The 12,747-nt window shown below is 14.8% G+C and overlaps 5 protein-coding genes across 5 annotated transcripts in view; 4 read left to right on the forward strand and 1 right to left on the reverse strand.

Annotated features, from left to right (window-relative positions):
- Positions 1-405, forward strand: part of PF3D7_1327500 (conserved protein, unknown function) — a gene marked incomplete at both ends in the record, with an annotated part of 2,884 nt that extends 2,479 nt beyond the window's left edge. Inside the window, one exon of the mRNA XM_002808996.1 lies at positions 1-405. This exon is cut by the window's left edge and continues 839 nt beyond it. Coding sequence (XP_002809042.1) covers positions 1-405 — 405 coding nt within the window.
- A 1,460-nt stretch (positions 406-1,865) lies between these two features.
- PF3D7_1327600 (nicotinamide/nicotinic acid mononucleotide adenylyltransferase) lies at positions 1,866-2,480 on the forward strand (the record flags this gene model as incomplete). Its single annotated transcript, XM_001349985.1, has 1 exon — positions 1,866-2,480. The coding sequence occupies one exon, from the start codon at positions 1,866-1,868 to the stop codon at positions 2,478-2,480; it is 615 nt and encodes a 204-aa protein (XP_001350021.1).
- A 480-nt stretch (positions 2,481-2,960) lies between these two features.
- On the reverse strand, positions 2,961-3,776 carry PF3D7_1327700 (regulator of nonsense transcripts 3B, putative; the record flags this gene model as incomplete). The annotated part of the gene is made up of 1 exon (XM_001349984.1): positions 2,961-3,776. The coding sequence occupies one exon, from the start codon at positions 3,774-3,776 to the stop codon at positions 2,961-2,963; it is 816 nt and encodes a 271-aa protein (XP_001350020.1).
- A 1,343-nt stretch (positions 3,777-5,119) lies between these two features.
- PF3D7_1327800 (ribose-phosphate pyrophosphokinase, putative) lies at positions 5,120-6,802 on the forward strand (the record flags this gene model as incomplete). The annotated part of the gene is made up of 1 exon (XM_001349983.1): positions 5,120-6,802. One exon carries the CDS (start codon positions 5,120-5,122, stop codon positions 6,800-6,802), a length of 1,683 nt encoding a protein of 560 aa, XP_001350019.1.
- Positions 6,803-7,806: 1,004 nt separating this feature from the next.
- Positions 7,807-9,058, forward strand: PF3D7_1327900 (conserved Plasmodium protein, unknown function; the record flags this gene model as incomplete). Its single annotated transcript, XM_024473225.1, has 5 exons — positions 7,807-7,908; positions 8,147-8,247; positions 8,374-8,390; positions 8,697-8,767; positions 8,933-9,058. The coding sequence occupies 5 exons, from the start codon at positions 7,807-7,809 to the stop codon at positions 9,056-9,058; spliced, it is 417 nt and encodes a 138-aa protein (XP_024329024.1).
- Positions 9,059-12,747: the final 3,689 nt, after the last annotated feature.

The raw sequence follows: 12,747 nt of genomic DNA on the forward strand, positions 1-12,747 counted from the left end.
CAAGAAGATTATAATAAAATATCAAATATATTAACAGAATATAATGACCACTTAGTTATATATTTTGACTTTTTTGTAAATGATTTTTATGTATGTAATATAAATTATAAAAATTCAACATTAATAAATAAAACAAAATTAAATATATATGCACATGAAAATAAAATAACAAATAAAGATATGATTGAATACAGCATAAGTGTTATTAATCACACTCTTAATATAGATATCAAAATTCTACCTAATAATATTTGTTTCAATTATTCTTTATCAATTTTAAAACCAAAAACACTTTTAGGAGATATAATTAAGAAACCATTTATTAATATAAAACCCTTTTTTATGCTTAAAGATTCTTATGATTCTATATGTATACCTTGCATCAAATTTAAAAAAAATATTTAACTTTTCCAAATATTCACAAAATGGGATATACATATATATATATATATATAATATATATATATAGTTTTGTTTTCATTTTTTTATTTGTGTCCCTTCTTTTTTAATTCTTTCGTTATAAATATTCCTATTATATTAAATATATATATATATTATAACCACAATATTCGTTTATTGTGAATTTTTATTATTTATCATGATAGATTGATCATTTTTCAATTTTCATTGAAAAAATCGTTTGTTTTGCATTATTCATTATATGTATGCATAAATATATATAATATATATATAATATATATTTATATTTATATTTATTTTTATTTTTTATTATTTGGGTTTTTCTTTTCAATTTTTCAATTAATAATACACACATGTATATATTATTATATATATATATATATATATATATGTTTTATATATATAATATATTTTTTTTTTTTTTTTACCCTATTTTATATGAATCACTGTTTTTTTTTTTTTATCCCTTTCAATATATATATAAGAATATTTGTTAATTATTTTAATTTAAAATAAAACTATATAAATTTCTATATATATATATTATATAGATATTTTTATATAATTTTTTTCATCAATATATTTATTTTTTAAATAATGTTTTTTAATTTTAATATAAAATTATAACATTTTTTTTTTTTTTTTTTTTTTTTTTTTTTTTTTTTTTTTGGAGGGGGGGGTAATATTGAAATTTTCTTTTTTTTTTTTTTTTTTTTTTTTTTTTTTTTTTTGGAGGGGGGGGTAATATTGAAATTTTCTTTTTTTTTTTTTTTTTTTTTATTATTATTATAAATCCTTAATTTTTAATTCATTTTTGTACACCTTCATAAATGTTTATATTTTATAATGATAAAAACCTTTATATAAAGTAAAAGATAATTTTCTATGAAAAGACCCTTTATCCTTCCTATAACCCAAGATTACATATTTAATAAAAATTAAAAAAGAAAGAAAGAGAAGGAAGGAATGCTATATTTTTTTTTTTTTTTGGAAAAGTAATTTTTTAAACAATATTAAAAAAATATATATAATACTGACAATTTATTTTACATAACATATATTCTATTGGACACTTGTTTTAGTTTTTGTATACAAAAAAAAAAAATAAAAATAAATAAGAATTATAAAATAAAATAATAATAAAAATATTACAGAACGAAATGAAAGAATTAAATCATTTATAAAAAAAAAAAAAAAAAAAAAAAAAAAAAAAAAAAAAAAAAAAAAAATGTATTTAATATTATGTGAATTATAAATATTGTACAACCAATGAAAAAAAAAAAAAAAAATAAATATATAGATATAAAATTATTTTTTTTTTATATATAGGAAAATAAGAAAATCGTCAACTCATTATATTATATATATATATATATATATATATATATATATATATATATATTTATTTATTTATTTATTTATATTATTTTTGTGGTCCCTTTAAAATGCATAAGAATATATGTATATATGGAGGGTCCTTTGATCCAATTACATATGCTCACGAAATGGTTCTTGATAAAATTAGTAATTTAAACTGGATTCATGAAATATGGGTAGTTATATGTAGATGTAGAAATGATAAATCCTTAACAGAATTTCATCACAGACATAACATGTTTACCATAATAATAAATAACTCATCTAAAATAATAAAAAGTAAAATATTTTTAAAAGATCTTGAATCTCATAGTGAAATGACTCCAACTTATGATTTATTAAAAACTCAAAAAGAATTACATCCTAATTACACCTTTTACTTTGGTCTTGGATCAGATTTGATATGTGATATATTTTCATGGGATGAAGGCGAAAAACTAGTTTTAGAAAATGCATTCATAATTATTGAAAGAGGTCACTTTAAAATAGATGAAAGTATATTAAAGAAATTTCCAAAATATTATTTAATTAATATACCCAAATTATCTTTTATCAATTTTATTTCATCAAGTGAAGCCAGAAAATTTTTAACCAAAGAAAATGATATAAACGATATAAAAAAATATATTCACCCCCTTACTATTGATTATATTATAAAGTATAACTTATATGATTTTAATTAGGAACTTTTACCCTTCTCGTACTTGTATTATGCACACATATAATTAAACATATATTTGTATTATTTTAATCATACATTTTTAAGAACATTAACCCATTGCACATATATACATTTATATAAATATATATTATTTATTTATTTATTTATTTATTTCTTCTTTATTAGGTAATTAGAAAAAAAAAAAATTTTAAATATATATCCTTTCAATTTTTAATTTTTAAGTACATATGCAAAAATTATCATTTTCATTTTCATTATTTTTCTTTTTCTTTTTCTTTTTTTTGATTTTTTATTGTTATTTTATTTTATTATTTATTTTCTTTTCTTTTTTTTTGTTTACAATTTAAAAAATTATTTAAACTTAATATGACTTTTAAAGTTTTTTTTTTTTTAATAACATTAATTAGTAATAATGAATTTAAAACATTATATATATATATATATATATATATATATTTTTTTTTTCTCATTATATCCTTTATTATTTTTTTTTCTTACTTCTTAATTCTATAACAATAGGTGATAATATAGCACCATTTTCGGTCTGTACATTAATAAGTTCAGAATAATCTATATCTTTTTTAACTCGTTGAACAGGATTATTCATTTCTTCACAACATTTTAAAAAATATTCATCTGATTCTAAGGTATTATTTCTACTATCAGGTTTATTCTTTTTTATTAATGTTTGATTTGGTGCATATGATACAAGAGCTTTATATTTTACTCCATTTAAATCATAAAAAAATTTCCCATTTTGAGTTCTTATAAACTCATCTGTTTTCATATCATCTTTAAAAGATAAATACATACGTGAATAAATAATATCATTGGAAGAATCTTTTGATGCACTTCCATTTACAAAATAATAATAATCTAATTCATCTTTTATATTATTTGAAAATGAATCAAAAAAGTTTTCTTCAGTTAATGTTGGAGGTAACTTTCTTATAATGATTTTTTTTTTTTTTATATTTATACTTGCTTGTTCTAATAAAGGTACTAATACATCTTTTTTTTTTTCGGATGAATGTTGTTTGTTTAATTTTTCATCATATCTAGAATACGACATAGAATATTTATCATAATACCTATTCCTTGAATTATAATGCATTTTACTTTTTATCGTTTTTTCATTTTCTTCATAATGTTTGATATCATTTTTTCTATAATGCCTATCTTCATAATGTTTTGATTCTTCTTCTTTTTTCTTCGTTTCATTAGTGTCTTTTTTATTCTCTTCTTTAGACTCAACTTTTCTTAATAATATTTTATATGGTCTTTTACTTGTGGACATTTTTTTTTTTTTAAATAATCATACATGTGAAATTGATAAAGTAACAAGAAAAAAAAAAAAAAAAAAAAAATACATCAAATTTAAATTATATATATATATATATAATAACGTCTTTATATTTGTTCATATTTTAATATGAACCTTATAATATATTAATAATAACTTAAAAAAAAAAAAAAAAAAAAAATTTTCATTTCTCCTATTTACACTATACAACACATAAGATTAATGAATAAAAAAAATTATAATAATTTATTAATCTTTAGAATATATTCATTGTTTATGGAAATTATAATATGAAAATAATTTTATTATGAAATATTATATATTTCCAAAAAATTTTAATCAAATCTACAAAAACACAAATATTCAATTTTTAATTCTTTTATATGTTATATTGAAATAAACATATGAAAAAATATGAGCTACTTAAAAAAGTATTATCAGAATAAAAAAAAAAAAAAAAAAAAATATATATATATATACCTAAATATAAAAAAATACATTAAATAAAGAAAAAAAAAAAAAAAAAGAAAAGAACCTACATATATATACATTTATTGTGCGCGTATTTAAGTATTCATATTTTTATATTTTATAAAAATATAAATTTATAAAGTTTTATAAAATTATTCTAAAAATTAATCATTTCATTTTTAACATGACATTATTTTAATGTATTTTAAAATTAAAACGTAGGCAAAACATATATAATAATATATTAATATATATAATAATATTATATATATATGGCATATATATTATATAGTCCCTATTTAAAATGTATGAATTGTTGGGCTTTATAATTATAATTTATTGAATACTTCAAATTACAAATATAATATGTACTTAAATATAATTAAAATTAAATGCTTATATAAGTATACAATTTTACCATGGGTTATATAATAATTATATTTAAAAAAATTTTTAAATGCATAAAAATCTACATAAAAAAAATATATACATAAATAAAATTTACATTTTTTTTTACTATGTAAAAAGGAAAAAATATATATCTTGAACAAATTAAACCATTTTAATATAAACATATAGATATTATTAATAGTATTAAGAAATAAAAATTAAAAAAAACAATATAATAAAATATATATTGATTTAATTGAAAATAAATTTAAGATTATATTTTATTATTATTTTTTTTTTTTTTTGATTTTTTTTTTTTTTTTTTTTTTTTGTATTTTAAGAAACTTAATGTATATATATATTAATATTTATAAGCTAATTCTAAATTTAAAAAAAAATATATAAGTAATATAAATATATAAAAAATATATATAATATATATAATATATAATAATAATATTTTATATCTTATAATAATGATTTACAAATTTTACAATTGCTCAAGGAAGTTGTATGAGCACACAGAGAAATTAAAATATTTTATAACAAAAAATCAGTTAGTAAATACTTATCAAAATAAGTTTCAGAAAAGTATCTATTTTGTTTACAAAAATGGAAATAATGGGGGTTTTAATGAATATACCGTATTTTTAAATAACGAGAATAAACATTATAATGATAGAAAAAGTAACTTTAGAATGCATTATATTGTGTTTGCAAACGTATTAGGTTTAACAGTTCATGTAAAGAAAGATGAAAATTACGAAAACGAAAATATAAATTTTTTAAATAATGAACTATTAACAACTGATTCAACTGTAAATATAAATGAAAATGTTATAAGAAAAAATGAATTTAGTTTTATAGGTAAAAATAAATTATTCGGTAATTCAAATGATAATAATACCAAACAATCAGATAATGTCTTAAAAGGAAATAATAAGAATGGTTCAAAAAATGATAAATATGAATATTATCAAGAATTAAGTGAATATAGCAATATGCAAATATTTTCTAGTAATAGTCACCATGAATTGGCAAATGAAATATGTTCCAATTTAGGTATAGGTTTGGGCAGAGCTTATGTTGGAAAATTTAGTGATGGAGAAATAGCTCTTCAAATAATGGACGAGGTTAGAGGAAGAGATATTTATATAATCCATTCAACTCCAGCAGGGGGAAAAGACGTTCATTCGCGTTTAATGGAATTATTTTTATTTATATCAACCTTACGAAGATCATCTGCCAAAAAGGTAACGGCAGTTATACCATATTTAAATTACTCAAGACAAACTAAACATTTAGATGACCATAATTATGTTCATTCCTTAGGAGCCCCAGAAATAGCTATTTTGTTACAGGCTTGCGGAGTTGATTCAATAATTTCTGTTGATTTACATAATGCAAGGATTGAAGGGTTTTCTACAGGAAAAAAATTTCAACCTCCGCTTATGAACATTAATCCTCAATCATTGGCTGTTGAATATTTTAAAAAAAAAAAACTTCGAAATCCAGTTGTTGTATCTATTGACAACGAAGGTGCTGAAAGAACCAAAGAATTTTGGATTAGAATGAATAAGCACTCCATGAACGCAGGTTTTACTACTCTTGTTTCTAGTAATTATAATGAAATTAATAGTAGAGAAGGTTATCCAGTTAATGATTCATACGAATCAAATGATTTCAAAAATAATCGTATGAATTTACATAATGAGGATAACAAAAAAAATAATACTAATACTTTAAATAATTCTAAAATTGTAGATAAAAAAGAAAATGATATGTATGATAAGGAAAAATTTACCATAGTTGGAGATATTAAGGGATGTGATTGTATTTTAGTAGATGATATTATTGATACAGGAGAAAAATCCCAAAAAGTTGCTGCTATTTTAAAAAATGCAGGAGCTCGTAAAATATATTTATATGCTACTCATGCCATATTATCTGATGGTTGCATTGAAAAAATTAATAATTCATGTATAGATGAAGTTGTAACTACAAATACCATACACATTCCAAGTAATATATGTTGTGAAAAATTGCATATCTTGTCAGTTGCAAAATTAGTAGCCGAAGGAATTAAAAGGGCTCATAATGAACAATCATTAAATGCATTAGAAGATTTTTCTGATGGACAAATAGAAATGAAAGTATAGTATATAATTTTTTTTTTTTTTTCATTCTTTTCCTTTGATTTACAATAGTATATTTGTTTTAATTATATATATATATATTATAATGAAACATAAGAAAAAAAAATATATCTATATTTATATATATTTTTCCAGGAAACATTTTCTTCAAAAGTATTTATGAATTATTATTATAAATGAAAATTTTACTATTACATAATGTTTATAGATATATTTTATATTATAATGTTAAAAGAATGTATGATAGAAATATATAAATATTAATTTATAATGAATTATTAAAATAAAATTTTATGCTTTTAATGTAAAGACACGTTTATATTTTATTTTTAAATACTAAAAATAAAAATTATATTAACAATTATTTACAAATTTAAAGTTTATTTATTTTATTTATGTATTTTTAATAATGAAGTATAAAATTAATGGAGATAATACAGAAAATTTAAAATATATATTTTAAATGTTTACACGTTTCATATTATTACATTTCTTATGCATTATATGTATATATATATATATATTTTTTTTTTGTCTTAATTTTTTTTTTTTTTTTAAAGATAGTGAAACTTGAACTTTCAATAACATTACGAAATTTGTAATTATTTTGAAGAATTATTTATTTTTAATCCAAATTTATTTGTTATTTTTTAATATTTATGTTAAAGTATTAAAAACATTCTCTGTATCAAAAAAAAAAAAAACTTACATTTTATTTTAATATAAAATTTTAATTTACCATTTCTACAACATATATTTTATTTTCAATAAAACATAAAAAAAAAATTTATATTTTAATTTAAATTTCGCAATTTCAATTGTTACTTGTAAATAATTTAAACGTATAGATAAATGTTTTAATATTGTATTCTGCTTCGTTTCAAAGAACGTAAAAATATATAAAACAGACATTATCAATTGTATTTTACTTAATAATTTATATATTTTCATTCTAAAAATTGCAATAAAAATAATTATTATTAATTATTTAAATAGAACAAAATCAAATGAATTTTGACGATTTTGTTAACATTTTATATGAAAAAAATGTATTTGATGATGAAAATTCAGAATATATTAAGAATACAATTTTCCCCTTTTTAGTACCAGTAAATTAACAGAAATATAATACCTAATGAGACAAGAAAAAGAACATTTATTTTTTTTTTTAAATGTTTATTATTATTAGTCTATAATTAAAATTTTCCTTTTATTAAATTTTATAGGCATTAGAAAAAGTATTACTTTGTGAATATATGCTAATAAAAATTATAAAAGAATACAATTTTTAAAACGTAATTTCCATATAATACTTCTCTATATTTTTTTATGTATTTATTTATATAGCTCATTAAATTAGTAAACGATGAAAAAGAAAAACACAAATATTTCAATCTAATTTATAATAAAAACGAAAAAGAATTATTATCTAATATGCTTGAAGAAAAGTAATTATAATATAAATATTTGTATGTTGTAAATTAAAAGATAACTAAAAATAATCTATTTATATATATATATATATATATATATATAATGTTTTTTTTTGTTTTTCTTCTTTTTAATAACCTTAGGAAGGAAACCAATATTGGTAATATGCAAATAAGTTAAAATTATATACATATATAATTTTTTTCCCTATATATATACACATAAAATATATTGTGTAATTCTTTACACAAATAATTATTTAAAGTTTTAAGAAAATTTTCTTAGATTTAATTTAGTTGTTCATTATTGTGTTTATTCATATGAATAAAATTTGAAAATAATTAAAAATATAAAAATTTCCAAAAATTATTATAAAAAGTAATTATATTATTTATATATTTATAACTTTCATTAAAATTTAAAATGTGAAATAAAATGTTTTTTCGTTATTTAATAAATACGTTAGAACAAGTAGACATATTTTCAACGGACAAATTCAATACAAATCCTACAGAGTTATTTGATATACAGAAAGAAGTAATAAAATATGATTTCAAATTCTATTTATATATATTTTTATTTATATGTATTTATAAAATCTACTTCTTTGAAACAAATATTCATTTAAGCATGTTTATTTTTAAACTTATATATTATACATATTCATAATATCTTATATATATAATTTATTACTTTATATAGGTTATTAAACGATATATAAAAATAAATCCTATTTTATTACTTAGTGAATATCTCATGGAAGAATATAAATCTAAAAACCATAATGATAACAATAACAATGAAATAAAAGAAAAAAAAAGTTATTAAAAATATGTTTTTAAATATATAGACATACATATAATATATAGATACTATTTATAATTTATATAATACTTTTCAATTTTTTCTTCAAATTTTAGCACTTTTTTTTTTAATGTTATCTCTGGTAATTCATTTTCATTGTTTATAATTCTGTATCATTTATCACTATACTTAAAAATTCATTATTTTTTTAATATAAAAAAGAATTATATAAACATTTTATATTAATATAGAACAATAAATTCAAGCATTTTATATAAACTTCTATTTAAATTTCATTGAACATTATAAAAATACTTTATTGTAATTTTTGTATTATATATATATATTCACTTTTAAATAATATTTCTTTTCGAATTATAATAATCTATATAATGTCGAGAAAAAACGTTATTAGAAATATTATGGTTGTGTTAAAATACATTTAAAAATATTATGTAAATATTATTTAAATGCTTTCATAATATTGATGGTTTAATTATTGTGCTTATTTATACTTATTCCGCATTTTGTTCATTCATATATTATTTCAATTATATTTTCTTATACATAAATTAATTTATTATTTTTAAATACAATGCTAGACATTAACCTAAAATATTCTATATATAAATATATATTTTAAATATATAAATGAAATAGGTTTTCAATCAAAATAAAATATACAAAACATTATAGTTCAATTTCTCATTTTTAAAAGTATTATAGCTGCTCTCAATTTAAGGTACTAAATTTTGATAATGTGAACGTTTAGAAATTGTCCTATTTTCTCAAAAAAAGTCTTATTTTCATTATTTTAATGGAACAATTCTTAGTTATTAAAACATATCTTTGTGTATTCTTAGTCTTTGATCAACCTTAATATATTAGACAGGAATTCTTACACATTATATACTATTTTCTTTATAATTGATATTATTCAATAAATGGAGAAATTATTTATTATACAAATAAACAGATTTTAAAATCTTTTCAATGTGATTCAAATAAGAATTTTATAGGAAAATATTCATAATAAAAAAATAAATATATTAATTTTCTATATAAAGTTCTTGTTACATTTAATACTAGTTTGAAATAGAAAATATGTCTAAAAGGGTAATGTGTTACTGTAGTTATTTTTTTCTGAACATACAATATTATTATATATATCCAATATCAAATATATAAAAATGAAGAATCATATGTAATTAACCTATAGATATACAATAATAATGATAAAATAAATGTTATTATTCATTTAGAAGTTATATATTTAAAAATACAATAAAGAAAAAAGTATTAAAATTCATTAAATATTCGTTTTAAGCATTTATAATTTCATGACAATGTTTGTACATAATAAAATATATTTATATATAAAATCATATGTAAAAAATATATATAAATATTATATTATGGTTTATACACATTTATAAATAACATAAAAATTTATAAATAAATACATATAAATGAACAGAATTTATATAAGAATTATTATGGAATAATATAAGTATTATAGTATATTAATTAATTAAAAGAATACTTATATATAAATATATTACTAAAATAAATAAAAATTAATTATACTTTCATAATAATATTATTAATATTTAAAAATACATAATTAAAAATAAATAAATAATAATTAAAATAATATTAATATAAAATAAATTATAATATAAAAAATATATATTAATTATTAAATTAATATTAGAATTTAATTAAATTAAATTAATATAAAATAAATTATAATATAAAAAATATATATTAATTATTAAATTAATATTAGAATTTAATTAAATTAAATTAATATAAAATAAATAATATTATATATAATAAACTATATTTTAAGTCTTAAATTAATATTATAATTTAATTAAATAAACAATTAATTGAAAATAATAATATATTAATTAGTTATTTAAAGTAAATAAAATATATAATTTAATTATACTTTATTAATAAATAATATTTTATAATTATATATACTGTAAATTATTACAATAAATAAAAAATATATTAATAAATAATATTATTAAATTAATACTAAATTAAATAAAAATAATTAATAAAAAAAATTGTTTATTAATTATTAATATATAAAATAATCAATTAATTAATGATTAAAAATAAATAAATTAATTAATTATATTAATATAATTAAATGTTAAAATAAATACATTAATTAATAATATAAATATAATTAAATTTAAAATAAATAAATTAATTAATAATATTAATATAATTAAATATTAAAATAAATAAATAAATTAATTAATTATTTAAATATAATTAATAATATTATATTAAATATTAAAATAAATAAATTAATTAATTAATTATTTAAATATAATTAATAATATTATATTAAATATTAAAATAAATAAATTAATTATTTATTTAAATATAATTAAATAAATTAATAATATTAATATAATTAAATAAATTAATAATATTAATATAATTAAATAAATTAATAATATTAATATAATTAAATAAATTAATAACATTAATATAATTAAATATTAAAATAGTAAATTAATTATTTAAATATAATTAATAATATTATATTAAATAATTAAATATTAAAATAAGTAAATTAATTATATAAATATAATTAATATTATTAAATAATAATTAAATAAATATATTAATTGTATAAATATTATTAAATATTAAATTAATTATTAAAATAAATAAATTTATTCATTATATATTTTTTTTACTAAATTAAATATATAAATAAAGTTATATTAATTAATTAAATAAGACATTTAAATTAATTATTATTTATTTATTGATAAATAAAATAATTTATTTAATTATTATATATTAATTATATACATTAAATTATTTAATAAATAATTTTTTTATTTTATAAATATATATTAAATATTTAATTAAAATTAAATATAATAAATAAAAAAGAATTAAATATATTAAGTATTAATATATAATTATTATTTTATATTTATATATATTATTATTAAATATATAATTAAATTAATTATTTTATTATATTATTTATAAAATAGAAAAAATATACACACACTTATTAAATAAAAATAAATAATATTAATTAATTAAAATAATATTAAATTTTATTATAAATTAATAATTTATTTTAATTTTAATTAAAATGACATATATTAATTAATTTATTAATATATTTATATTTTTATATTTAATTAAACAATTTAATAAAATAATAATATAATTATTATATATTTATATATATATTTTTTATTATTTAAATAATAAATATATATATATTAATAAATTAATTATATATTAAATTAATAATTTAAAAATAAATTATTTATTAATTTTATATTTTATTTAATAAATTAAATTATAATTAATAAATAATATAAAAATAAATTATTAATAAAATATATAATAAATTAATTAAAATAAATAATTTTAAAAAATAATAAATATATATTATATTTTTTTATATAATAATTTTATTTATATTAAAATAAATAATTATATTATAGTAAATAAACTTTATATATTATTAATAAATTAATTAATTAATTAATTTAATATTAAATAATAATATTTAAAATATTTATTTTAGAATAATATATATAAATATTAATTATAATTATTTTATATAATATTTTAAATTAAATTATTTTAATTTATTTAATATTAATTTAATTAATACAATATAAATATATATATATATAAATAATAATGAATATTTT

Source organism: Plasmodium falciparum (assembly GCF_000002765.6).
Source record: "Plasmodium falciparum 3D7 genome assembly, chromosome: 13".
NCBI classification, from domain to species: domain Eukaryota; phylum Apicomplexa; class Aconoidasida; order Haemosporida; family Plasmodiidae; genus Plasmodium; species Plasmodium falciparum.